The sequence below is a fragment of the Hyperolius riggenbachi genome, chromosome 6 (assembly GCF_040937935.1).
Source record: "Hyperolius riggenbachi isolate aHypRig1 chromosome 6, aHypRig1.pri, whole genome shotgun sequence".
NCBI lineage: Eukaryota > Metazoa > Chordata > Amphibia > Anura > Hyperoliidae > Hyperolius > Hyperolius riggenbachi.
The window spans coordinates 331,943,014-331,970,082 of NC_090651.1; the positions used below are offsets into that span (position 1 = coordinate 331,943,014).

Here is a 27,069-nt window from a genome sequence, read left to right on the forward strand (position 1 = left end):
CCATCTTTAGAGGCCGGCGAGTGTTTGTCAGTGTGTATGGTGGTCTGGGTGGTATGAGTCGTGACGGGGTGGCCATCCCATGTACCTTTTATGTGCTACTTAATAAAATTATATACAATTGTTTGCAGTATCTAAGGCAGGGGTCTCAAACTCGCGGCCCGCGGGCCATTTGCGGCCCTCGGTACAAAATTTTGTGGCCCGCGCGGGCAAACGAGGGCTGCAGAGCCCCCAAATCCCCAGGGCAAACATCCACGACTGCGCTGAGGGGCAGAGCTTCCAGCTGTAGCTCTGCCCCCGGGTAGATCACTTGGGGGTCAATGGTCAGGGGTTGCCATACACACCTTTGATTGTCGGCTGAAGTGGTCGTTACTGGCCGTCTCAGTCGACTTCAGTCAAGCATGTGTACGACCCTTAATAGTTCAAGTGTAATAAAAGAAAAATGGATTCTGGAACTCCAAAGCAGAGATTCTTTATTCAAACACGGCACAAGTAAAGATTACAACAGGTAAAAATGCCAGTGTCAACAGCTGCTTCGTGTAATCCCACGCCTCTTCATGACACCTAGGCCTTCACAGTCCAAGGTTTGTCTGTGTAGGAGACAGTCACAACTTTCAACTTTCTTTTTAAACTTTAGGTACAAAATAAGACTATGGGGGAGAAAAATCCTTTTTAGGATTAGGACTATAGATACAATTGTTTATCTCATGAATTTCATTCACTTCAGGTTTTCTTTAAATAAAGATATTTCTTGTCTGTTATCGCTTGCATTTTGCAGAGGAATTTGCTGAAAAAAATCAATATGGCTTCATGTATTGAGATGATAGCGGGAGTTAAAGTGCACCTGAAGTGGGATTTAAATTTCTAAACTAAATATGCCCTGTGGAGCTTATCAAAAGCTCTGCTAAATCCCCTTACTTTCATTGCTGTGCATAGCAGCATTTTGTTAGGAGCCCCCCTGGAAAGCTAGCTACACACAATAGATTAAACTTCACCGAGACAACCGATAAAGACCACCTCTGCTGGGAATCCAGAATGGAAACAGTACCCAACCCCAGAAAAAAGGCGTCATAGGCACCTATAGAAATATCAGCATTTGGATGCCCGATAACCAGCAGGCACTGTACCAACTCCTGCTATTTACCAGGCACCCCAATTTCCACCCCCGCGCCCAAATAGCCATAAAATACATTGACACCAATGGCGGCGTACAATTAGTCTACTTGCCACATGCACCCAATTTTACTGCTTTGCTCCCACTCACCTTCTTTCTCTCTTGGTATAGTGGGTGGGCAGCTGTGGCACTGTAAGGGTGGGACGGGAAGGGAGAGTGATGTTTCATGCCAAGAGCATTGCCAAATTTCCTGCCCTTTAGCCATGTCAGATGGATATTTGTACGATGGGCACCTTGCAAAACAGTGGTACTTACATAGATAAAAATAAGGTCATTTAGAAAAGCATTTAACAGGTTCTCTGGGGCAGAGTTCCCCAACCCTGTCCTCAAGGCCCACCAACAGTACATATTTTGCAGGAAGCCACAAACATGCACAGGTGGGGTAAATAGTGTCTGAGCAGAGCTGATTAACTGCCTCTGTGGATTCCCACAAAACATGCACTGTTGGTGGGCATTGAGGACAGGGTTGGGAAACACTGCTTAGGGCACATTTAACTTATGTAAAAGGTTATGCAAATAGTCAAGATGTCTGTGGCCAAAAATGACCTTACTCAGACCTTGTGAGGCGACAGATCACAGATGATTGTACAAGCTCCCTGGCTCCCTGTAAAGTCTGATAGTGATGTAGCAAACATCAAATTTTCAGTTCGTGAACACGAACGTAAATTTTCCGCAAAAGTTCATGAACAGGCGAACCACCATAGTCTTCAATGGGCAGGCAAATTTTAAAACCTATAGGGACTGTTTCTGGCCACAAAAGTGATGGAAAAGTTGTTTCAAGGGGCCCAACACCTGGACCTTGGCATGCCAGAGGGGGGTTCATGGCAAAAGTCCCACCAAGAATTACGTAGTTGATGCAGAGTAGTGCTTTAATCTCTAAAGGGCACAAAATCACAATACATTCCTAAATTTGTGCTTTAAAACGTTGGCATTCGTACACAGCGATAAGGTAGTGTAACGGGTTAGGCCCGGTTCACACTGACAGACAAAATGCCACGTTTAACGCACCACAAACAAATGCAAAGAGCTTTAGTGATAACATCAGGTGAGCAAATCTATGTTTTTGCTAGTTGACACCTCCAGGACATAAACGTTAGTCCTCTCGGCAGCAATCTTTGTGTAGTGGTTTGTAGTGGCCGCCATGCTTGTGTGCACATTCGCGGGAGTGCAGGTGATCGCTGTTTTCAAGCTCCTATGGTCGGGCAGATGTAGTTCAATGACAGTTTAGTGACTAAAAAAAACACTGATTCTGCACTGAGGCCTTATACAGGGTGCAGTAGTGAATTCTAGATGCCAGTAGTGGTGGTGAAGGATTATTGGGTTATGGTTGGTGCACTACTAGGACCAGCAGACCTGTCTCCTACAGCTAACGTGTGCACTAGACACACAGGATTACAATATAACAATAGCAAGAAAAAGAAAAACAGCCAATACAAGAGCAATTGATTTATCAAGTTGGTGCAATACTAGGACCAGCTGACCTGTCTCCAACAATTAATGGGTGCATTGGACACACAGAACTGTAACATAAAAATATCAAGAAAAAGAAAAACAGCCCTTAGAAGGGTGAACTACTGTAGCACTAAGCACTGACTGTACCTGTCTGGAACAGCTAAAGTGCACTGTGTGGACACACTGAACAGCAATATCACAAGATAAAAGCACAGCCTTTAGAAGGGCTCTTGGGGTTATGTAGATGGTGAATTGGTACAATAGCAGCAAGAAACTCCACTGGGGACACAGAACACTGGCCTAACTAACACTTTCCCTATCTGCAGAATTTCTCTGTCCCTAGTCTCCTTCACAGCAGCCACAGTCAAAGTGTAAAATGGCTGCTGTGCTGGCTTTCTGATAGTTGGCAGCTTATTGGCTGCCATGTGTCTGCTGACTCTGGGGTGAGAAGTCAATTTTTGGCTACATTATAATGTATAGGGGAAATCAAACACACCATATGTTCGTGAACAGACGCAAACATGCGTTGTTCGCCGTGAACTATTCGCCAAGTGAACAGTTCGGGCCATCACTATAGTCTGAGTATAAGTAGGAAGTGTTCCACAGTGAGCTATAGTGGAAACAACAATAGGATTCAGCTGAATATTTTCTAATCCACCAGACTGCCGTAAAGGAAGGGATATATTAATAAATTAACCACACTACCCTGGGAGAAGCAGACTGTCTCAGAGCATCTGGTCTGGGACACAGACTTGAAAATATTGAAATTTACTAATGGTTCCCTAATGGTTTGCGCATAAGGGGAGATTTGGTGAAGGAAGAAGTCCCGGCCCCTCCTCCCCACTGGGCCCGTTACTTACAGCACTGATAAGCACATTACTAGCACCTACTTTATGCCTGCTTTACCATGCTAATCAAGAATGTCTATTTAGGTGCTAAAATTACCTTCCAGTCCTTATCAAACAGGAAGAATAGAAACAGCATCACATGGGATGCAAGCAGTGTTGGTGTTCAAACTTGCCATAGCCAATTCGAAACCCCTGTATACTCCCGACTGCCGTTGCTCAGCATAGAACAAGCGGAGAGGATCAGGAGGAGTCCACTGGCTTACGAGTCATTTTGTGCTTCACGTGACTCCAGTTATTCTGCATTCTGATTTGGAAGGAGGAAGCATCAGAGTCACGTGACTTGCAAGGCAGTGAACTCTTCCTGACCCGGTCTGCTTGTTGAATGATGAGCAGCGGCAGTTGGGAGTATCCGAGTGTTTCAAAGCAGCTATGCCGATTTGAAACATCAACACTAGACACAAGTACGCATCCAAAACCAACATAATGCATATTAGGAACTTAATGGGCTCTAAATTATAGATTAAAGCCTTTAAGAGTTTTGAAGTTGACTTACCATTTCTGTGAGGAAAAAAAAATCTATAAAAGTACAGTTACCCCTTAACCAGTCTTCTTAATCACAAGAGCGATTGTTCATCTACAAAGTAGGAGCTGACAACAGGGCACAGTAAGGATAATTATACACAGTCATTAATCCCACATTAACAACGGGGATCTGTGAAGACGTTTTACTGCCAGAGATAGCAAGCTCTGTATGCAGCAAACAACAGGGACTGACAATAATAGCAACACTTTGTGTGAGCCGTGCGAGCAGCAACAACATGATGATATACGCAGCGAGAGCCCGGGCGCCTCGCAGGCCTCTCTCTATCTGCCGCTCTTTAAGAAACAGGCAGAGGAAAACAAATAGCTCAAATTAGAGCTGTTCTTCCAGGCTGTCATGAAATCTCCAGGTGCTTTCAAGCCCATTATCGCAGCCGGCAGCCCCAAAAAATGGAATGAAAGGGGAGAAAAAAAAACCTGGCATGATAACAAGGGCCAGGCATGGATCACAGTGCAGTGCGGGCCGGCCTGAATCATGGAAATATATCAGAGTCAGACCAGATTGCAAAGCGCTATGAGTGGAGGAGGGGAGGGGAACCACTCTCTTCCAGGGCTGCTAACACCACCGCGGACTCTAAAGACCTTCCGATTTGTGTATTAACTGATCAATCATCTTGATAGACACAAAGGTTCTCTCCCCTGGGATTGCAGCACTGCAACACAGTAAAGTCCTGAGCTATAACAATCGCTGCTAGGCAGCAACTGCACTGGCCACATAGCTGAGGAGGCCCTCTGGGAGGAAGCCTGTATTTTCACACACGTTGGTGCATTGTGTAGGAGGATTCTAGCAGTCTACCGAAAGCTTCTCATAATTTCCTATTCTTTCCATACAGAAGCAGATCCTTGCCACCATTAAAAAGGATACCTGACCCAAGTAGATGCAGAGTTAGTCTAGTTGAGGAGTCCCAACTATTGCACACCAGAAGCATCGTCCATGGCCTTTGACAGCTGGGTTTCAGGCACGGCGCTCACTTCCAGGAATCGCCGGGCCCCCCTGCAGAAATTCTGAGCGTCCCCCTCCCCCTCTGGACCGTTTTTGGGGGCTAGAGGGGTCGCAGCATGAGGGGAGAGCCTGGTAGCACGTTGGCGGGGAGGGGGGATGGTACCCCCCTCCCTCACCTCGGGCTCTCCCCTCTGCGCTCCCCTCCAGCATTGAATAGTCTAGGCAGCGGGCAGTGGCAGATACATACCTTCCTTGCGTTCCACCTGAAGCGACTTCCTGTATAACCAGGAAGTCGCGTCAGACACTAGAGGGAGAAACATCCACGCTGGAACGCAAGGAAGGTATGTGGATCTGCTGCTGCCAGCCGCCTAGACACACACACTATTCAATGCTGGAGGCGAGAGCCCGAGGTGAGGGGGGGACCGTCCCCCCTCCCCGCTGATGTGCTACCAAGCTCTCCCCTCATGCTGCGACCCCTCCAGTCCCCAAAAACGTCCCTGTGCGGGTCTCCCCCCCCCCCCCCCCCCGCGGCAGCAGGGGCTGCATCCCCTATTGTTATGCCCATGCTCACTTCGGCTACTACCTCTGCTCATGCAACTTTTTTAAACATATTCAGTTGGTGATATGGATAGTGTTTTCTGCTGGGTCCTCAATTTCTTAGAAATTAGTGAACCAGACTAAATTGCCACAAACAGGAAGCAACTGTGGGTCCCAACAACTAGACTAGTGCTGCAAATGTCACCTAAACTAAGCCCAGAGGTCTATTCATGCTGGGTTACTGTCCCTCTGTGCATTGTCCTTTCCCCCTTCCCATAACCCCCCTTCAGTTACCATAATCACACCTTGAAAAACTTGACTCAGTCAGCTAAGACTGTCCAGAGGTACTGCCCCTGACTTAGAAGCATGGGGTCATGAAATCTTGACTCTTGGCTGAAGTCTTAATTTTTAGACAGGAAGAGGTGGGATTGCTGTGATGTTCCCTCCCATTTTCTCCTTCAAGACAGTTGGCCTCATGGGGTGTGTGATGTGAACCTTGAAGTTTGCATTTATGGAGCAAATGCCCATTCAGTATAATTGAATGAGGGTCTACAAGTGCACTTGTTGTTCTCCTGTGGGTTTTGCATTTTGCAGTGCAAACAGAGCCTTAAATTAACAAACCAGTGCTTGTCAATGTTGATTTGGATAGAGATTGTACTAGGCATGTTGCAGAGTCTCTAGAGCAAAGCAGATCTGCACAGTTATTATTTTCATTTAAAAAGACTTTCATCCTCCACAGCTATTGTTAAGTATAGTAATGACAAACTACTAAATGAATCTGATAGGCTGAGGTTTAAATACCTTATAGTTATTAGTTAATGCTAGGAAAGTCATCATACTTGAATGGAATGAAGCACGTCCTTCATCTGTTACTGACTGGGTAAAATGTGTCAATGAGGAATTGGTCAATCTCAAAAAGACATCAGCTTTCCTTTGGTTAACGTATCAGAAATTTAAATTTAAAGGTGCATCTAGCAGGTGAGAAAACCTGTGCCCCAACAACCCCCCATCTATTGGGGGTGTGGGGAAAGGGGGCACATATGGCTATCTTTGGGGAAAGGGGGCACATACAGTGCATTTGGAAAGTAGCAGCGCATCACTTTTTACACATTTTGTTCTGTTACAGCCTTAGTCCAAAATGGATTAAATACATTTTTTCCTCAAAATTCTACACACAACACTCCATAATGATAACATGAAAAAGTTTACTTGAGATCTTTTCAAATTTATTAAAAATCACAAAAATCGAGAAAGGACATGATTATACTGTAAGTATTCACAGCCTTTGCCATGAAGCTCAAAATTAGGCTCAGGTGCATCCCATTTCCCCTGATCATCCTTGAGATGTTTCTGCAGCTTAATTGGAGTCCACTTGTGGAAAATTCAGTTGTTTGGACTTGATTTGAAAAAGCACACACCTGTTTATATAAGGTCCCACAGCTGGCAGTTCATATCAGAGCACAAAAAAGCATGAAGTCAAAGGACTTGTCTGTAGACCTCTGAGACAGAATTGTCTCAAGGCACAAATCTGGGGAATTTTACAAAAAAATTATGCTGCAAGGCATGGTAAGCTACAAATTCCTGCAAACGTATTGCGATTTTCATTCATTATAATGAATGGAAAATAATGACCACATTGTGAAGAATGGCACAGAAACGCAAGATGGGTGCATTATGACGGCACTTGTGTTTCCCGATGGGGAAGGGGACTTCAGTCTTGAAATGACTCATTCATTATTGTGCTGTTTATAACTCTACACAAAACTCTGTTTACTTTTATGGAGAATCACAAATACTAACTATATGTCATTACCTTATTTACAACAAAAATTTACATTCACTTAGCTTCATTAAAGCAATTTTGTGCCATAGCTGAGAGTTCAATTATGGTTATGACAAAAAAAGGTAATAAAATTTGTGCATTATCTTTTTTTATTAACTCAATTTTATTAAGAGTTTGCGGCAGCAAAATTAATTACTGTAAGTACGGTAATCTGTTCATGTAATTACAGAGATTTCTTTTCGAAAAGTTCTTTACCTATTTTTCCCAAAATTTTATTTTACATTTTTTATTTGTATTTTTTTTTTTAAGTACAACTCCAGAAACAGTTATTGGTACTTATCCGTTAGCCGGGCGCATCCGGCAGGTGGCGCTGTTGTAGCGAATTTCGATGCGCTGTTGTATCTAATTCCATTCATAGTTACTGAACGTAGTACTGTGTGAATGGAAGCGCCGCAGGTGGCGCTAATTTCATTGTTGATACGTAACGATACAGTGTGTTAATGTCAACGAATATACATTGTATTTGAAGTGGCCGGAATTAAAATGAAGGCGGCGGCAATGTAACACATGAAGCCGCCGCCTTCGTCTGTTCTTCTTCTTCTCCCCCTTTGCCCTCTCGCTTGTATACAATGCTGCCAGCCTGCGGGGACATGCGTGTCCCCCCAGAGTCGTTCGTCGCGGCAGGGAAGCCTGCTTGTTTCCTTGCGACGAACGACTGTGGGGGGACACGCGTGTCCCCCCCCCCCCAGCTGGCAGTGTTGTATAGAAGCGAGAGGGCAAAGGGGGAGAAGAAGAAGAACAGACGAAGGCGGCGGCTTCATGTGTTACATTGCCGCCGCCTTCATTTTAATTCCGGCCACTTCAAATACAATGTATATTCGTTGCCATTAACACACTGTATCTTTACGTTGCGTATCAACAATGTAATTAGCGCCACCTGCGGCCACCTGTTACCATAGTAACTATGAATGGAATTAGATACAACAGCGCATCGAAATTCGCTACAACAGCGCCACCTGCCGGATGCGCCCGGCTAACGGATAAGTACCCAGTTATTTTTTCCAGTTGTGTGTGTACAATCGGTAGCTGAGATTCAGCAGCTACTTCCTGCAAAGGAGACCACCAGAGCTGTAGGCTGCAGATGTCTCAGGGCCCTTTTCCACCAGCGCGTTTGCGCTGGCTGAATCGCAAAAACGCAAACCGCTAGCGATTTTAGAATCGCTACGGGTTGCTTTTTAACATAGGAATCGCGGTAGGTAATTTCCACTACCGCGATTCATTTTTTACTTGATCGCGATCGCGCCGCGGAGCGACTTTTGCCGCGATTTTGCTATGCAGTGCATAGCATAGCAAAATCGCGGCCACGAACGTCGGGGAATCGGCGGTAATTGCGATTCAGCAATCGCTAGCGTTCAGCGTGAACGCTAGCGATTGCTAGTGGAAAAGGGCCATTTGTCTGTGCCCTGCCCCCTGGAATTTTCAACAATAGGATGATGTAAGCAGGACCCCTGCCCACAGAAACTGCTATTACAGGAAAACTTTATAACTTATCTATCACACTACAGGACATCAGAAAAAGGCACAGTTATTTAATGCCCTCCTCTTAAAGTAATATGAAGTGAAAATAAACTTATGAGATAATGAATTGTATGTGTAGTACAGCTAAGAAATAGAACATCAGTAGCAAAGATACAGTATGAGTCTCATATTGTTTCCAGTACATGAAGAGTTAAGAAACGTCACTTGTAAACTATGCAAAAGAGCTGCTCTGAGCTCTCTAAAGGTAGCCATATACTGGTCGATTTGCCATCAGATTCGACCAACAGATAGATCCCTCTCTGATCGAATCTGATCAGAGAGGGATCGTATGACTTCCTTTACTGCAAACAGATTGTGAATCGATTTCAGCCTGAAACCGTTCACAATCTGTGGTGGCAGTGGTGGTGGTGCTGCCGCCTCTCCCCCGGGCCCCCGCACACATTACCTGCTCCGCCAGTGCGACTCCCCTGGTCTCCGCTGTCTTTTCCGCTCTGGTCTGGTCTCCGGGTCCGGCATGCTTCACTTCTTCCCTGTCTGGGGGAAGTTTAAACAGTAGAGCGCCCTCTACTGTTTAAACTTCCTGCCGGGACAGGAAGAAGCGAAGCCTGCTGGATCCGGAGCCCAGCGCGGAGACGGAGCAGCGGTGACCGGGGGGATACGCGCCGGCCGGATCAGGTAATGTATCAAGCTGTATTGCATCGGTCGTCGGGCACTCAAACGCCGATAGCGACGTGCTCCCTACCTGTGGGCGATCGATGGTAATTTCCCGCACGGAGCGATCGACGGGACCGATCTATTTTGGGATGAAGTAGATCGAAATTTAGCGTTAACGTTAACGATTTGACAGCAGATTCGATCCCAGTGATCGAATCTGCTGTCGATTGGCGGGGAATCGGCCTAGTGTATGGCCAGCTTTACCCAACTTGGGCCGAAGACAGCGCTGTTTACACAAGCACTTATACGTCAAAGAAACAGTGAAAGACAACTTAGATAAGGTTTTACTGTACGGACATAAAAGAGTCATTAGCTCTGCTCTGTTTCATAGTTTAAAATACAGAGTGTAAATTGTAAACTGCAAATACTGTATTACAGAATGATGCAATGTTATAAAAAAAAGTTATATATAAGTGAAATGAAAAATATGGGACTACTTTCTTTGCTACTAATGTTCTATTAATTATTCATACTGCACATACAATTCATTATATCATACGTTTTTTATTTCACTACAGTGTCACTTTAAAGGGGGTTTTAAAGAGAATCTGTACTCTAATATTCTTACACTAAAAAGCATACCATTCTATTCCTTATGTTCTCCTGTGCCCCTCTGTGCTGTTTCTGCCACTCTCTGCTGCAATCCAGGCTTGTAATTAACAGTTTTAGGCAGTGTTTACAAACAAACTAACCAGCTTGTGATAGGCTCACATACACAGAGTGTGTGAGTAATACAGAGTGTGCAGGGGGCCTGCAGAGGGTGTGTATTGCTTCTATCCAATCACAAGCAGCCCTGCACATTCCACACATTCAAGCCTTAACCCAACAGACACGACAGAGGAAAGGAGATAAGATTTATTACAGAGACAGTGCAATTAGGAAAGGCTGCAGTAAGCCAGAGCACATTAGAACAGGCATAGGAACTTATAGGATAGAAGAACTAAGGCTGAAAATTTTGTTACAGAGTCTCTTTAACATTCAAAAACAAAAAAAAATGTAAATAAATCATTAGTGCCCCAGACATATATGTAAACATCTTTTTATCTTGTTCCCTGTATAGCCCCCAGTTTTTTGTTTTTTTCTTCTTACCTGGTCTGGTGCTTTTTCCTAACTGCAAGAACTGTGCCAGCGGGATTGTGGCTGTTGTTCTTAGTATGGTATTCTAGTTTGGGTGGGTTTTAGGGGAAGCTTTCCAATTTTGTGCACATGCAGTTGTGACCAATAAATGTTGTATTTTGCATATATACTGATGAGTGCAACCTTTTTTTGTATTGTAGCTTTCATGAGCATCACATGGAGCTGTATGGTGCTAGTACAGTGAAGAAGAGAGCAGGAGAGATGTCCCGCCACCAGTAATGTATAGTTCCACTACTGCTTTGCATTAAAAGGTACCAGAGATGTACCCTAGCTGAAAAAATGAAAAAGAAGTTATACATACCTGGGGTTTCCTCCAGCCCCATACGCGCTGATCGATCCCATGCCGCAGTCCTCCGCTCTGCATCTACGAGAACCGGCTCCCGTCGCTGACGTCTTCGGAGCCGGGCTACGCAGGAGAAGTGCGCCCTCTACGTATCTCTCCATACACTGCTGTAGAGATACGCAAAGAGCGCACCTCTGCTACACTTAGACTGACTCCGACTGACAGAACAGCGGGGAGCCGGTTCTCGTAGCTGCGGGCAGAGGAGGATGGCGGCGTGGGATCGATCAGCGCTTATGGAGCTGGAGGAAGCCCCAGGTATGTATAAAATCTTTATTTTTTCATCTCTGATTCCCTTTAAGGGCCCATTCACACTATAATTCGCAAAATAGTAGCACTTAGCCCGGGTGATTTTACCGTGATTAGCGCAGTAAAATCACTGCTCACACTTCCGCGATTCAGAGCGATCGCGGTCAGCACTTTATAAGCACTGTACCATGATTGCTCCATAATTGTGGTAAAATGCTGCATGTAAAGCGTTTTTTGATTAGCACTAATCGCAAAACGCCCGCGATTGGCGCCAATGAGATGACTGCCATAGAGTAAAATAGCACTATTGCTTTAAAAAGTGCTAGCAGTTTGGCGATTAGCTGCAATGGCCCGCTAATCGCCGTAGTATGAACGGGCCCTTACACAGGGTAGACAAGCATTAAGATGAAATTGGGCCGTGGGCAAGATAGCAGTTTTTGACAACCGTTGATGATCACCTGGCTTTTTTAGTAAGATATGGTGGGGGCTAGCGTCCACCAGGCCCCTAGACTCTCTCCTGGCCCTAGGCAACTGCCTAGGTTTGCCTTGTGGACAAGTCGCCTCTGACACAGAGAAGAGGGGAGAGTGACCAACAGATTTCTGCAGGGAGGCGGGGTCTGGCTGAAGTCTGGGGGGGTGGGAGTGAGTGAAGAGAGTTCAGAGAGCTGACAGCTGAGGGGAAGAAAGACCAACTCCACCAGGATCGGAACCTCCGGCCTATGGGGAGGAAGCCTGGGTGTGAGGAATCATTGGCGATTCTCAATTCTTTGGAGCACAGTCTGGAGTTGCAGAGGAGGTTCATTTCCTGATGATCCTCTCCTCTGATCTGATGACTCCCTGCAGCTTGTGTCTGTTGCTGGCGGAGGAGCCAGCGTACCAGACCAGGATGGAAGAGCTGAGGACAGAGTTAACTATGGCGGAGTTGAAGCTCATCAGAAGTTTCTGGACAGTAATCTCCTATTGCGAGACGTCAGCACGACTGGGCTGGAGACGTTTCTATCCTGCAGACTCACGATGAGTTAGGATAATGCCGTATGGTTGATTAGATTCGACGATCCATCACGTATTGTGGTATGAACACTGACTCCATTGTGACATGTGCACAACCCTACAATCTATACAGCCAAAGACTGAGGTCAGCAGTGAAAGAATAAAGTATTTGGCAGGATGAGTGATATATGGGCTTTTCTCCTCGGCACACAGGACCATAGAATAAATATCTTACAGAATAATCAATATCCTGAATGAGGCAGGGGAGCATATGTTTAATACCTCAAACCTGCGGACAGAAAAAAAAGAGAGGGGTCAAACCGCTGTGAGCCAGAATTGGTCAGGACATTGCTGGATGTGAACCATGTTTCAATGATCTATAGCGGCATTGCTTGTCCTCTGACAGCTCGGATGAGGCAGCTGGGAAGTGCCAAAGGTATAGCTGCCAAATATCAGCATGATCTCTGCAGAAATGCTGTCTGATACATCCGAGTTTTTGTGTGGCTGATAGAGGATGAGTGAGTCCTTGAGTGGCTTCCCCACATAATAATGAGTGTCAGAGGCCCGGCGTATGCACCTTTTAAACTTAAACAAGCAGTCAATGGCTATAGGAAATGTATTTTTAATGTACATTTTATGTGATTTTACTTTTTAGCCACTAGATGTCCCTACACACTTTATACTGTATACATAGAGCAGTGTTAACAGGAAGTGAGTTCTATTTGTGTTTACTTTCATTTTCAGGACTGAACATGGCTTCTGGCTGAAGCTGTGAGCATTTATTCATCAGGCACTTTGATTGGCTTTGGAAACACATGTTCCCATTCACCAATGATTGCATAAAGAAAACCTGCAACTAAAAAAAAGTTCCCTAGGGAGTACTCACCTCGGGTGGGGGGAGCCTCCAGATCCTATCAAGGCTTCCCCCATCCTCCTATGTCCCAGGGCGGTATCATTGTGCCCCTCCGAACAGCGGGATGTAAATATTTACCTTCCCGGCTCCAGTGCAGGCGCAGTATCAGCTCTCCCTCGGATCCTGCAGCCTGCTGTAAAAAAAGTTATAGTTACCTTCGGTGTCTTGTCCAGCGAAGCCATCCTGAAGACCCCATATCACTCGACTAACAACTTCTATGACATCCTATGGATATGTCCGCACTTGCACAATTTTTGGACAGATGTTATACAAACTTGCCACGTATTGGTAGCATCATACTGAACCTAAATTGAATATTTTCGGGATTATGGATGATGACAGTGATAGTCAGCATTACTAGAACTTTTTCATTAGAGAAACACTCTCTAGGAAAATAAAAGTGATGAAATGGTTCTCTCCCAATCTACCCTTACAGATTACCCATCTTACTTCGATAGATTAAACTATCGGGTTTAAAGGACAACTGAAGTGAGAAGAATATGGAGGCTGTAATATTTATTTCCTTTTAAACAATACCAGTTACCTGGCAGCCCTGCTGGTCTATTTGGCTGCAGTAGTGTCTGAATAACACCAGAAACAAAGTGAAAATAGTCAGAGCCCTGCTTTCCGGGTTTGAAGGTGTAAGCATTGAAGAAAAGCACTGGAACCAGAAGTGGTGTGTATTAGCTATAGGCGGTGACAAATGTAAGTTAAATTTCCCCCTGCCGAGACCCGCAAGTTTTTATTGTAATTTGGATTCTGTGTGCCAAAGCACAGTGGAACTCCTCCCTACTAACAACTAAAGCAAACCATGGACAATGCAAAGGGTACCTGATCCAGCATATGATTGATACCTCGCTGGCTGCAAATCAGCTGGGTAGGGTTGTTCTAACAACTCAGTTTCGATCAGATTTCAGCAGAAACCTGTTAAAAATGTGATTGCACTGCCATCAACACCAGCTTTGTTCAGAGGCTGATGCGCCGTTGCACCTTCTAAGGCATGAAATCATTAAAAATTAGGACCTTTTCCATTTAATGAATATTTCAATCAGAAATAACTACATAACGACCGCGTCACGCCCACGGGCGTGACCGCGGCGGCAGCCCCAGGACCACCTAACGGCAACTGGAGCTGCAGTTTCCCGGCGAACGGCCGTGCGCATAAGCGATCATTCCCTGCCAGTTCACGGCTAGCAGGCTGTTTGTAAACGAAAGGGGAAAGAAATCCCCTTTGTTTACATCCGTAAAGCGCTGTGGTCTCCGGCAGTGCTGTATGAGATCTGGCCTCTGATTGGCCGGGGATCGCCGTCCTCTCATAGGCTGATGCCTATAAGAGGCGGAACAGGACGGATCGCCGTCCTGTTCCATACATAACACAGAGGGGAGGAGGGAGGGAGGGAGAAACAGCCTCATACAGGCTGAGGAAAAGAAAAAAAAACAACTACCAAAGCGATCGGACACCTCAGGCGGCATGTCCCCTTAGAGACAAAAAAAGGAGGTGAGTCTGATCGCTGGGCTATGCAGGAGGCTGAAAAAACTGCACAGCCCAGCTCAGCAATAAAGAGGCTGGTCATTAGGGGGGTTAACACTGTGGTCCTCAAGTGGTTAAAGGATACCCAAAGTGACATGATGAGATAGACATGGGTATGTACAGTGCCTAGCACAGAAATAACTATGCTGTGTTCCTTTTTTTTCTTTCTCCGCCTGAAAGAGTTAAATATCAGGTATGTAAGTGGCTGACTCAGTCCTTATTTAGACAGGAAATGACTACAGTGTGACCCTCACTGATAAGAAATTCCAACTATAAAACACTTTCCTAGCAGAAAGACAAACACTTATATTGCGCTTTTCTCCTGGCAGACTCAAAGCGCCAGAGCTGCAGCCACTAGGACGCGCTCTATAGGCAGTAGCAGTGTTTAGGGAGACTTGCCTAAGGTCTTCTGCTGAATAGGTGCTGGCTTACTGAACAGGCAGAGCCGAGATTTGAACCGTGGTCTCCGATGTCAGAGGCAGAACAGGCAGAGCCGAGATTTGAACCCTGGTCTCCGGTGTCAGAGGCAGAGCCCTTAACCATTATACTATCCAGCCACACATCTGGAAATGCCTTCTGAGAGCAGGAAAGAGATAAAAAGGATCAATAGTTCATAGATTTTAGCTCTGGCATACTTCAATGAATAAAACAGTTAAAACTTAAAAAGTAAATTTAAACATAAAATAAAGCTGTGCAATATCTTAAAAAGTCATTTTTAGGAGAAGGAAGATACAATCGTTATTTCACGAGTTTATTTTCTCTTCGGGTGTCCTTTAAGGTGTCCATACATTCCTCATTTCCCTATTGAACAGTGGGAATCATGGTGGCGTAGTGGATAGCACTCTCATTTTGCAGTGTTGGGCCCTGGGCTCGATTCCCAGCCAGGGCACTATCTGCACAGAGTTCTTATGTTCTACCCGTGTCTATGTGGGTTTCTTCCAGTTTACTTCCACACCCTAAGAACATATAAATATGTAAAGTACTGCAGGCCAATTTATTTAGCAAATTTTTTTTTTTTTACTTCTTATTTGTTACATTCCCCTACTTCTAATTAGAACTGCTGTAATGTGTATTTGTGACCACTTGTCACTAGGGGGCAGTGTAAGACAATAACAGAGGACTTCTGCTTTCAGTTTTTATATTTTCAGCTACTAGAGAGAGATCAAAGGATTCCAAGAATTTGCAGCACAACAAGTTTTGCCGACTGAAGTCAAAAGCAGTGCACCTATCTCAAATGAGATAACTGAAGGCGCTAATGGGTTAATCAACTGGAACACTAGTTTTTCATACATGTTTTGTTGTGTTTGATGGATTTATAGAATTAAACGTCTAATCCCTTAACACGTTTTGCATATTGTAGAACTACCTTCATGTATAACTACCTTATTTTCCATAGCTCCAGATGCTGGGAGTGCATACTGTATTATTAGGCCGCTGGGCATTTGGGCGCAGGCTCACCCTGAAACTCCCGCCGGCATTAAATACTATTCCACCGCCGAGTCATAGCAACTTGGGGCGGACACATATTTCAGGGTCTGGTTATTACCGGCCCCCGAATACTGTTACACGGCTGCGGACTCAAGCATTGCAGCTACAGCCTCGCTGATACCAGGTGCCACGCCCTGCGTGCACCAAGTTGAGCTGCTTCGAAATGCTGGCGCCTTTCTTACCCGCTGTATCCTGTGTCTCCAAATTGCTTAGATTCCACTGTTTCCCTCCTGCATCACATTTTTGTCATTGTTTGTTTCACATCTCTTCTTTATCCCACACTATTTTCTTACATGTTGGTTCATCACTGATAAAGGATATTAATAATAAGACAAATGGCAGAATGCCATTCTGGGGCATTCCACTAGTGTCTGACCGGAGATCTTTTCTATTCTTCACCTAGCAACCAATCCTTGGCCTTCTTAAATGCTCCAGCACGACAGGGGACAGGTGATTAGTTGATGATAATATTTTTATTATAAATTTATATAATGCCAGAGTCATCCATGGCTCTGTACAATAGACAGTACATTGTGTAAACAGTTCTTCAACACAGAGGGGATTCAGACAATACGGAGTAAAACAGTTCAGCTAAGAAAATGTACAAAGAGGTGAAAAATATGTAGTCACATTACATAGCAGCAGTACTGGGATACACTACAGCAGCAAGCTCTACCCTTTGAAATCCATAACCTAAAGGTGTGTATAGTACGGGGCCGAGTGTTATAAAGATGCGTCACTAGCTCAGAGGCTAGTGATGCATCTGTTAAGATGGAGAGATGAGAAGGGATGAAGTGAAGTGCATGACAGAGCAGAGGAAGGGGTAAGAACAATGTGCTTAGGGAGGTTAATTGAGCATCCTTGTTTAGTATTTATATATCGCCAACATCTTCCGTATCGCTGTACAGAGTATATTGCCTTGTCACTTAAAGGAATACTGTAGGGGGTCGGGGGAAAATGAGTTGAACGTTGATGTCACCAGGAGCGTACTGCGCAGGCACAGACCATACTGGGCCTGTGCAGTCGGTCCTGGTGACAACAGCGGGAGCGAGGACCAACCACCTCAGCCAAGCACCCTCTAATGGGTGTACCAGGCTTAAGGGGTTAATAGGAAGCAAAAATAGGTAAAGAGAAGCTGTCTACAAGGTGGTAGCATGACGGTTGGTAACTGGTAAGGTTGCCCTTGGAAAGACTGAATGCTTGCCTTAAGTGGTAAGTGTTTAGGTTGTGCCTAAAGATGCTAAGGGTGGGTGAGTGCCAAACAGGTTGTGGAAGGGAGTTCCAGAGGAAAGAAGAAATACAAGAAAAGTCATATATGAGAAAGAGAATGGGTAACTACTATTGAAACTTTTTTCTTTTGGTATATGTTTTTTGTATATTTAACATCATTCAGAGGGGCAGCAGGCTTAAAAGTTTGCTCTTAGGGATTAGATAGCATCTACAAGTCAAAGAGGGTGAGCGCTCATCAGACTTCTGTTATATGCATAATAGTGGAGAAACCCGACTAATTCCCATTTTGCTCAGTCAGCAGCTAAAATCTAACTGTGTCCATTGCATAACAGGGACTCCAAGTACCACTCAGTTCAGTCTCCCTTCCCATTAAGTGACATCACTACGCTTGCGCGTTACACACGACTAGAGCTTTGATGTATCACTATGTTAACCACTCGTCTATTGCAACTTATAGCGCTGGGAACAGCCTCCACCTTCCTTTTGTGGAGGCACTCCACATTCCAATATGTCAAACTCAACTGGATAGTGTACTGGTTACGGGCAATTCCTTTGACAGGGGAGACCAGGGTTCAAATCCTGGCTAGGGTCAGAACCTATTCAGTAAGCAGTTCAAGGCAAGGTGGCCTCTTTAACGCGTCCCAGTGGCTGCAGCTCTTGAGCGTTTTGAGTCCAACAGGAGAAAAGTGCTATACAAATGTTCGTTATTATTAATTACTGGCATGAACATGTGTGTAAATCCCCAGCTGAGCACATGAGGCAGTGGATAAAGATCAGAATGGTCTCAATGAATACCTATGTATTTAATCTGTAATGGGCAGCTCCCAAAAGTGCTTCACGTAAAGGCAGTAGCATAACTACGATTCATGGGGACCCCCCATGTTTACACCCCTTCCCTTGCCTCCCCTTGGTGCCCTTCAGGGCTTTGGAGTCTATCTCACAAGGGTCATAACATAAGTGTGGCCGTCATGATCTTCACACCCATAACAAGTGTAGCCACAAAAACACCTGATCTAAAGTATAGTCCCCTGTATCGTAAGGGAATGGAAGGTTAGCAGTTGGGGACCTCCACAGCTCTGGACCCCCCTACAATCGCAGGGGCTGCTCCCCTATAGTTATGCCCCTGCTTAACCACCCTGGCGTTCTATTAAGATCGCCAGGGTGGCTGCGGGAGGTTTTTTTTTAAATTAAAAAAAAACTATTTCATGCAGCCAACTGAAAGTTGGCTGCATGAAAGCCCACTAGAGGGCGCTCCGGAGGCGTTCTTCTGATCGCCTCCGGCGGCCAAAAGTGACACGGAAGGCCGCAATGAGCGGCCTTCCGTGTTTTGTTTACTTCGTCGCCATGGCGACGAGCGGAGTGACGTCATGGACGTCAGCCGACGTCCTGACGTCAGCCGCCTCCGATCCAGCCCTTAGCGCTGGCCGGAACTATTTGTTCCGGCTGCGCAGGGCTCAGGCGGCTGGGGGGACCCTCTTTCGCCGCTGCTCGCGGCGGATCGCCGCAGAGCGGCGGCGATCAGGCAGCACACGCGGCTGGCAAAGTGCCGGCTGCGTGTGCTGCTTTTTATTTGATGAAAATCGGGCCAGCAGGGCCTGAGCGGCAGCCTCCGGCGGTGATGGACGAGCTGAGCTCGTCCATACCGCCCGGCTGGTTAAAGGAAATCTGCAGTGAAAAACTGACCTCAGCTTTATGCATGTCTATGTAGAGAGATGACTCTGAATACCATAGTCTTCCCGGTCATTGGTCCATCCCGTTGTTACTGGCTTTGCCATACCCGGTTGAAGTTGTCACTCCTCGGGCAGCCTTTGGAAGTACTCATTTCCCAGAGTAGTTTTGAAGACAACCATCCTTACTACGTAGTTTGGGAGCACAGGTCTTCAGAACTACTTGGGGATGCAAGTAGTTCCATAGGCTGCCGAAAGACTTAGAAGGATGAGTGACTTCAACCGCGGATGCCGCAGGAATGATGAGACGGACCAGGAAGGCTCTATGGTATCCAGGGCCTGCCCTCTACATAGGTATATATGAAACCCAAAGTGAATGTAATACACCATTGAAGCTGCATGCCATCCATTCCCAACGTACAACTAATAAGAAATCTGGGAGGAATTAAATGGAGCAAGGGGCTCACACCCCCGCAGTAGCAAGTGAGAGGCCAATCAATTAAAACAATACTCAGTTTAATCATCCAGAAAACACTTTAACTTCAAATTACTATACTGTACTTATGTGATTAAACGGTTGCATGTTGGTGGTGATTGGTTTGGCAGATATAACCGGTATATGGAGCTGTGAGAGCGCTCTCCATAGAATTGGGAGTGGGGGAGGGGCTGGGCAATAAAATTATTTGAATTAGTCAAACGGAGGCAAGTCGGTGGAGGCGCCCGTAATCTTATTAACAAGCCATTAGCGGAGAAATCAACTCAAATAAAAAAAAATACAAATAAAAAGAGGTATCTTACCTCATCAGAAGACTCATATAGGTGGAAAAAGGAGTCTTTATTAAAATAAGGTGGTTAAACTGTAGATAACGCGTTTCACGGGACACAGCCCGCTTAGGGGAGACTATCCACCAGTATATAGGACCACAGGAGGAGAGCGGCCGCCTGGTCCCAGAGTCTTCCAGTACACCGAGCAGAAACGTTTTTTTTCCGCATGTGATTGTCATTCGTTGCATCAGGGCAACCCACCTTTGTTAGTATTTATTACCCACATTATTACATAACCCACTTGTCTAACGATACTACACCATAAGGGCTCCCGGTCTCATCCTTTCCCTAAGCCTAAGACGTTCTCCTCCATAGTGTGGCAACCGTCAAGGACCTTCCCAGAAACTTGAATTAGTCAAAGGTAGCTGTTGATCTGTATATACAGTAGTATTTACACGTATACAGTAGAACCTTGGTTTGTGAGCATAATTTGTTCCTGAAACACTCTTGTAATCCAAAGCACTCTTATCAAAGCAAATTTCCCCATAAGAATTCATGGAAACCCATTATAGTAAAAAAGTATAAAATAAAAATATAAACAAGACTCTCACTTTCCTCCAAGGTACTGCACACTCATGCATCAACATCTTCCTGCAATAGTGTTGCTCAAATAAAAACAAACAGAAACAAGACCATAGCGTGATACTGTATGAAACTTTTCCCCAGCGCACCCAGTGCTAGAAACCAGACTTTCGTGTATACTTCCACCAGATGAATAGGTATCATAGCTGCCAGGTCAAAGACAGCATTAAAAGCACCATATACCTCCAAGGTTCCCAATGCACCTCCCACAAAGACACAAGGGGCCTCTCACCTTATGCTCTGCCGTCCAAATTATGAGACAGCACGCCACGCTTAGCTTATCTCCAGCAGGTAATCAGCAGTTCAGTCTCAGCAAATGGATCAACAAATGGAGCAATGACCATTTTTGTTTAGCATGGTTTTGTTTCTGTTGGTTTTCATATGAGCAACACTATTACACAGAAGAAGATTTTGATGCACGAGAGCGCAGTACCTTGGAGGAAATTGGAATACACATCATATGCTTGGTGACTAGTGCTGCGATCCATGGACACGTAATTCATTGATGGACTAAAATTGGTCATATGTGGATGTATCAACAATGAATATTTTTATTATTATTTTTTTATATTTATTTTTATATTTTGTTTTCAGGAGTTTGGCTAAGTGAGCTCACATATACATAGAATGTTTACTTTAACTTTTTTTCTTTCTCTGCCTGAAAGAGTTAAATATCAGGTATGTAAGTGGCTGACTCAGTCCTGACTCAGACAGGAAGTGACTACAGTGTGACCCTCACTGATAAGAAATTCCAACTATAAAACACTTTCCTAGCAGAAAATGGCTTCTGAGAGCAAGAAAGAGGTAAAAAAGGGGAATTTCTTATCAGTGAGGGTCACACTGTAGTCACTTCCTGTCTGAGTCAGGACTGAGTCAGCCACTTACATACCTGATATTTAACTCTTTCAGGCAGAGAAAGAAAAAAAGGAACACAGCATAGTTATCTGTGTGCTAGGCACTGTACATACACATGTCTATCTCATTATGTCACATTTCAGTTGTGGTATCCTTTAAGACTCTCACTTTAACTAACAGAATCATTGCCACCTATTGGCTCACCCCCAAACTTTTTTTTTTTTGTGGGGCTTCAACAAGGAACTTATCGAATGACAGTTACTTTGGAGGATTTCCTGGAAAAGTGACTTTGCACGGTCACTACACTCAGATTAAGCGCAATTAATTAAAATCCTGTAGCGCCAATGGAGAACTATGGTCTCAGATGTGATGACGTGACGCATGTATCGTTTTTTTTGCTTCGGTATCAAGTCAACATTTCACAAGTCACTCTTAAACCAAGTCACTCTGAATCCAAGGTTATATATATATAGAGGCAGTTTGGTTATATATCTGCCTGCTACTGCCATACATTGGTTGTAAGTAGTAGATGTTGCATATTGTTCTTATTGCCCCATTTCCCTCCTTAGTTCACTAACCTCAACTTTCACCCTTAATGCCTAAAGCTCCACATCAGTATGGCTAATAATAACTTTCCCCAAATGCCTAACCCTATCTTCCTCCTATAAAACCAGATCCCAACCCTGCAATGCCCAACCGTTGTCTCCCTCATTAAAGCCTAGCACTACCCCAAAATATCTAACCCTGTCTTCAACCAACAAGGCTATTCTCTGCCCTTAACGCATCATTATTTCTGCCTCCCAAAGCCTAGCCCTAAGTTTCCACAAAATACATAGCCTTAACCCCCCTTCCCCGGACCAAACTCCTAATATGCCCCCAAGGCCCAACTCGAACCTGTCCCTTAAGGCCTAATTCTAACCTGTCCCTCAAGGCCTAAACCCCCAAAAATAATAACTACCCCCCAACTCCATTCAGCAGAGCCTAATCCTAACTGCTAACATGCTGTAGCCAAGTGGAGAACCAAATGCAGTAGCCAAATACTGGGCGCCCAGAGCAAGACCCTCACACCAGTATATCAAGAGAATTGACCTGAGTGAGGAAGCGGTTATTACCGTGAAACATGTCCAGAAAATTGCACAATAAAGTTAAGAAAAACGTTTTGAATACTACTAGCTTGAAGTCTACTTATTGAAGGTAAAAATTGAGCCTCTTATTGTCTTGGATAACTGATAGCCAGTCCTACTCGTTTTTGAACATCCCCACTACATATGCATTAGTGCACCTAGTACTTAATATTCTATTGGAATTTGGGGGGGTGAGGGCACCTCCTAGCTTTATCAGTTTCCTTACGATTTTGCCCCGACTAAGGGGTCACCTCCCAGGCTAGTCCCGAGAGGAACATTTTGGAGCAGCGACCAGCAAAGCATCACCAAAGGCCGAGTGGGGACTGTACTTCCCAAATGCTCTTTCAAGTGGTTGCCTCTAGCAACCCTTCCTTATTCGTATATCCATATACTGTATGTATTACTATCCCAGCTCTGTGAATTAACAATATTGCACCAGAGTGGGCTCCCAGTGTCCCTGTTTTTACTTCACAAGTCTGGACAAATACTTTAGCGCAGGGGTCTCAAACTCAATTTACCCGGGGGCCGCAGGAGGCAAAGTCAGGATGAGGCTGGGCCGCATAAGGGAGTTCACGTGTCCCCGCCGCAAAACGAGGGCTGCAGAGCCCCCAAATCGCCCCGGGGGGCAATCCGCCGGCATTTCCTGGAAGGGGCAGAGCTTTCAGCTTCAGCTCTGCTCCTCCTGACGTCAATCGCGGCGGATCGCCGCCTCTGCCTGCCTCTGCCAGTTTCAGGAGGGGGGACCCCACATAATTATTAAAAAAAAATTCCCACACTCTAAACATAAAAAAAAAAAAGGGAAAATAGGAAAAAATGCCAGGAATCTTCATACAGCCATATTGCGGCTGTATAGCGATCCCTGGCCAAAGCGCTGCGGCTGCGTATGGACCCCCTGGAAACCCTGTCAGGAAATGTATTGCTCTTTCTTTTGATACATGTAAAATTACACTACCGTTAGGCTTGCTACTAAAAGTGACATTTACCGCATTTAAAAGTATACTATTTTCCTTCGAAACTTTAAAATTGATTTTCTCAAAAACTATAAGGTCTTTTTGAAAAATTGTTTTTTCCTCTTATTTCTAATGATCTCCTTAACATATCCTGCAAATTTAGGGTTTCTAGCATTTAAGGTGGATTTGCTATTAACCATTAAAGTAGGCAGGTTTTTAAATGTGTATTTTTTCCTTTGCAACTTTAAAATCGATTTTCTCAAAAACTATAAGGCCGATTTGAAAAAAATTTTTTTCCTCTTGTAGCCACTGAGGGCCCCTACAAGCTCTGGGGCCCTGGGGCCACAAAATATTGTATCGAGGGCCGCAAACGGCCCGCGGGCCGCGAGTTTGAGACCCCTGCTTTAGCGTGTCTGTGCTGGATTTGTAGCCAGCCACGGCAATGGGACCACTGATTCCACTGCTGTGTCCACTTGTATCAAGGAATAGTGCTAGTTTTAACTGGTTTGGCTCTAGGCAGCTGCTCCACTTTTGCTCCAATCTTCTGTGTACTTATATTGCTAAATCACATCGTGTCAAAAAAGTGGGGTTCACATCCACAACAGCACAACCTACCTGAGCTGATAAAAACAACACTTTACTGTCTGATTCAGCTGCCTGACACATTGGGTGCATTTTGTGGTTCATTTACACTTCACCTATGGGGGAGATTTCTGGAAAAGCCACAAAGGCCCGGGCCTTGGGCGGCTACAGCACAAGGAGGCTCCTGGACATGATAAAACGGTTGCTACATATGAAAGAGAAAACTGCTAATGGGGAGAAACATATTAAAAATTGATACCAGAGCCGAACATATAATCATTAAAAAACTTGTGGTAGTGGTGGGAGGAGTTCAGCAGTCACGTACCGCTCCCTCTGTTCAAATATGTTAGCCTCTGTTCCCCCGTTATAGTCCCTGTTTGCAGCTTCTGTCCAGCCCATCCACTATTCAAATACTGCGCCCTCTGATGTCACTTAGAGGCGGGGGCTCCCGTCTCCTCAACATGAAGTGCAGAGGGCTGCGGAGAGCGCACACTGGGACTCAAGTAGGACTAGAGGGTGCGCGCGCCTCTAAGTGATGTCAGAAGGCGCAGTATTTGTGTAGTGGATGGGCTGGACAGAAGCCGCAAACAGGGACTATAACGGGGGAACAGAGGCTAACATCTTTGAACAGAGGGAGCGGTAAGTGACTGCTGAACCCCTCCCACCACTACCACATGTTTTTTAATGATTAGATGTTCCCCTCTGGTGTCCTTTAAAGAGAACCCGAGGTGGGGTTCTGACAATGCTATCTGCATACAGAGACTGGGTCTGCTTATATTGCCCAGCCTCTGTTGCTATCTCAATCCCCCCTAAGTTCCCCCTGCGCTCTGCTGTCCCCCATAAATCACAGCCGCGTTGTCAACACGCAGTGTGTCGCAGCGGGCTTTGTTTACCTCTGTACTGTCAGTCTCGCCGCTCCCCCGCCTCCTGCATTGCTCCGGTCCCCGGCCCGCCCGCGTCCCTATCCTCCCCGCTGATTGGAGGGAAGGGACGCGGGCGGGGACCGGAGCTATGCAGGAGGCGGGGGAGCGGCGAGAGTAACAGCTGCAGATGTAAACACAGCCCGCTGCGTGTCGACAGTGTGGCTGTGATTTATGGGGGCCAGCAGAGCGCAGGGGGAACCTAGGGGGGAACTGTATAGCAACAGAGGCTGGGCAGTATAGGCAGACCCAGCCTCTGTGTGCCGAGAGCATTGTCAGAACCCCACCTTGTGTTCTCTTTAACCCCTTAATGACAACCTGACTTATAAAAACGTCCTGCTAGAGCCTCTTAACGGCTCCAGGGCGTTTTTATAAGTCACAGTGCTGTTGCCGCTGTGCGCGTGCACGTTCCCGCGTGTACACGTGCACGTGCGTGCTCCCGTGCATGTGTACATGAAATTAGTGAGAGAAAAAAAAACACCTGTATTTCCAAATAATATATTGTCACCATACTTTGTACTAAGGACATAATTAAAATGTTGTAATAACCAGGACCAATAGGCAGATAAAATGTGTGGGTTTTATGCATAGTAGCAGTGTTTATATTAAAACCATAGGGGATGAAATTGGAGAAATAATGTATTTTTTCATTTTTTCCTCGTTTTTCCATTTAAAATGCATAGAAAATAAAGTAATTACTGAAAACAAATATCAACCCTAAAAAGCCTAATTGGTGGTGGGAAAAACAAAAAACAAGATATAGATCATTTCATTGTGATTAGTAATGATTAAGCTATTGGCAAATGAAAGGGATGAGCACTGAAAGGTGACAATCGCTCTTGTCCGTTAGGGTAAAAAACGCTTTTGGGGTGAAGTGGTTAAGGTAACTGTACATGAAAGAGAGGGGCTGCATACATGGAGGATACACATGGAAATGGCGGCTGCACGTGGAATGGGAGGGGCACTGCTGCACATGGAAGGGGAGCCACAACATACTTGGCCTAGAGATGGTAAAAGTATAAATCCAACCTTGGTCACCTACAGATTTACACAGCAGGGAGCAGAATAGGAAATGGAAGGTGAGGGAGAGGAAAAGGTTGCCGTCTGCAATACACAATATGCTGCATAGCTGGTACACAAAGAGGCCTCAGCCTTACAAATCACCCCTTGGCCTCCCATAGGCCCAGCAGCTGTTAGCCCCTTTCCACCCCTGTACTTATGTCCTTGGGAACTAATTCCAAAACAGGGAGAGCAGGGAGCTGTCTGCATCACCAAAGTGAGGAAGCTCTTCCTGTGCTTCACAGAGATGCTGTCTGATGCGGAGGAAACAATGAGCAGCCCCCCTGATATTCATGGCAGTGTAGAAAGTAAATATGTCACTAGCGCTTACCAACACGCAGAGATGACAGCAGCGAGGCCCCGGGGGAGGTGAGACTCAGGAGCAGTAGGAGGAGCGGAGCTCCCAGCTCAGGCTGCAGCATCTTCTTCTACTCCTCATGGAGACGGATCGAGGCGCAGCCACGCTGACACCACCTGCGGGCACAAGGAGACAACTTGTAAGGACAAATAACAGCATTGTAGCAAGGGGGACTCACAGAAAAAGAACAATGGCCGAGGTATATAAATCACACAGGGATTTCCTGATTCATTCGTTATTTCTCCCATCCAGGCTAGAGCAGGCCACAGGAAGTACATGATATAAGACAGCGGTGTTATGTATGGTCTGACTGGCCCTTGGGCACCTGAATACTGCAGCAAGCCTATTATTAGCTTAGAAGAAGAAGGCTCTGCCAAGCATTTGTGTTTACCCGAGGGGGAGCGGGGTTACCTGAGGGGGAGCAGGGTGTACATGTTGATTTGGCCCCACTGGGTTTGATGCTGGCATAGAATATCGACAATATGATTGCTGAAAGTGGGTTTCTGATAGTGTTATCATTGCTTCTCCTCCGTCACTTGATTATCTGTAACTTAACAGCCTCTGCCTAACTCCGACCTCTCAACCTAGCATTAACTTTGTTATTATGGCTAATTTTAACACATCTCCCCCCCCCCCTCCCACCCCCGCCAATACTTTCTTTTGGATTCCTTATTTCCCCCCA

General features: G+C 45.4%; 1 protein-coding gene across 7 annotated transcripts in view; it reads right to left on the minus strand.

Moving 5' to 3' along the window:
* GRIK5 (glutamate ionotropic receptor kainate type subunit 5) overlaps positions 1-27,069 on the minus strand; it is a 793,047-nt gene that overhangs the window by 374,634 nt on the left and 391,344 nt on the right. For all 7 annotated transcript variants that reach the window (XM_068241459.1, XM_068241463.1, XM_068241457.1 and 4 more), the window contains one exon: positions 26,361-26,503. In XM_068241459.1, coding sequence (XP_068097560.1) covers positions 26,361-26,451 — 91 coding nt within the window. In that variant the 5' untranslated portion in view covers positions 26,452-26,503. The remainder of the gene's footprint in view (positions 1-26,360; positions 26,504-27,069) is intronic.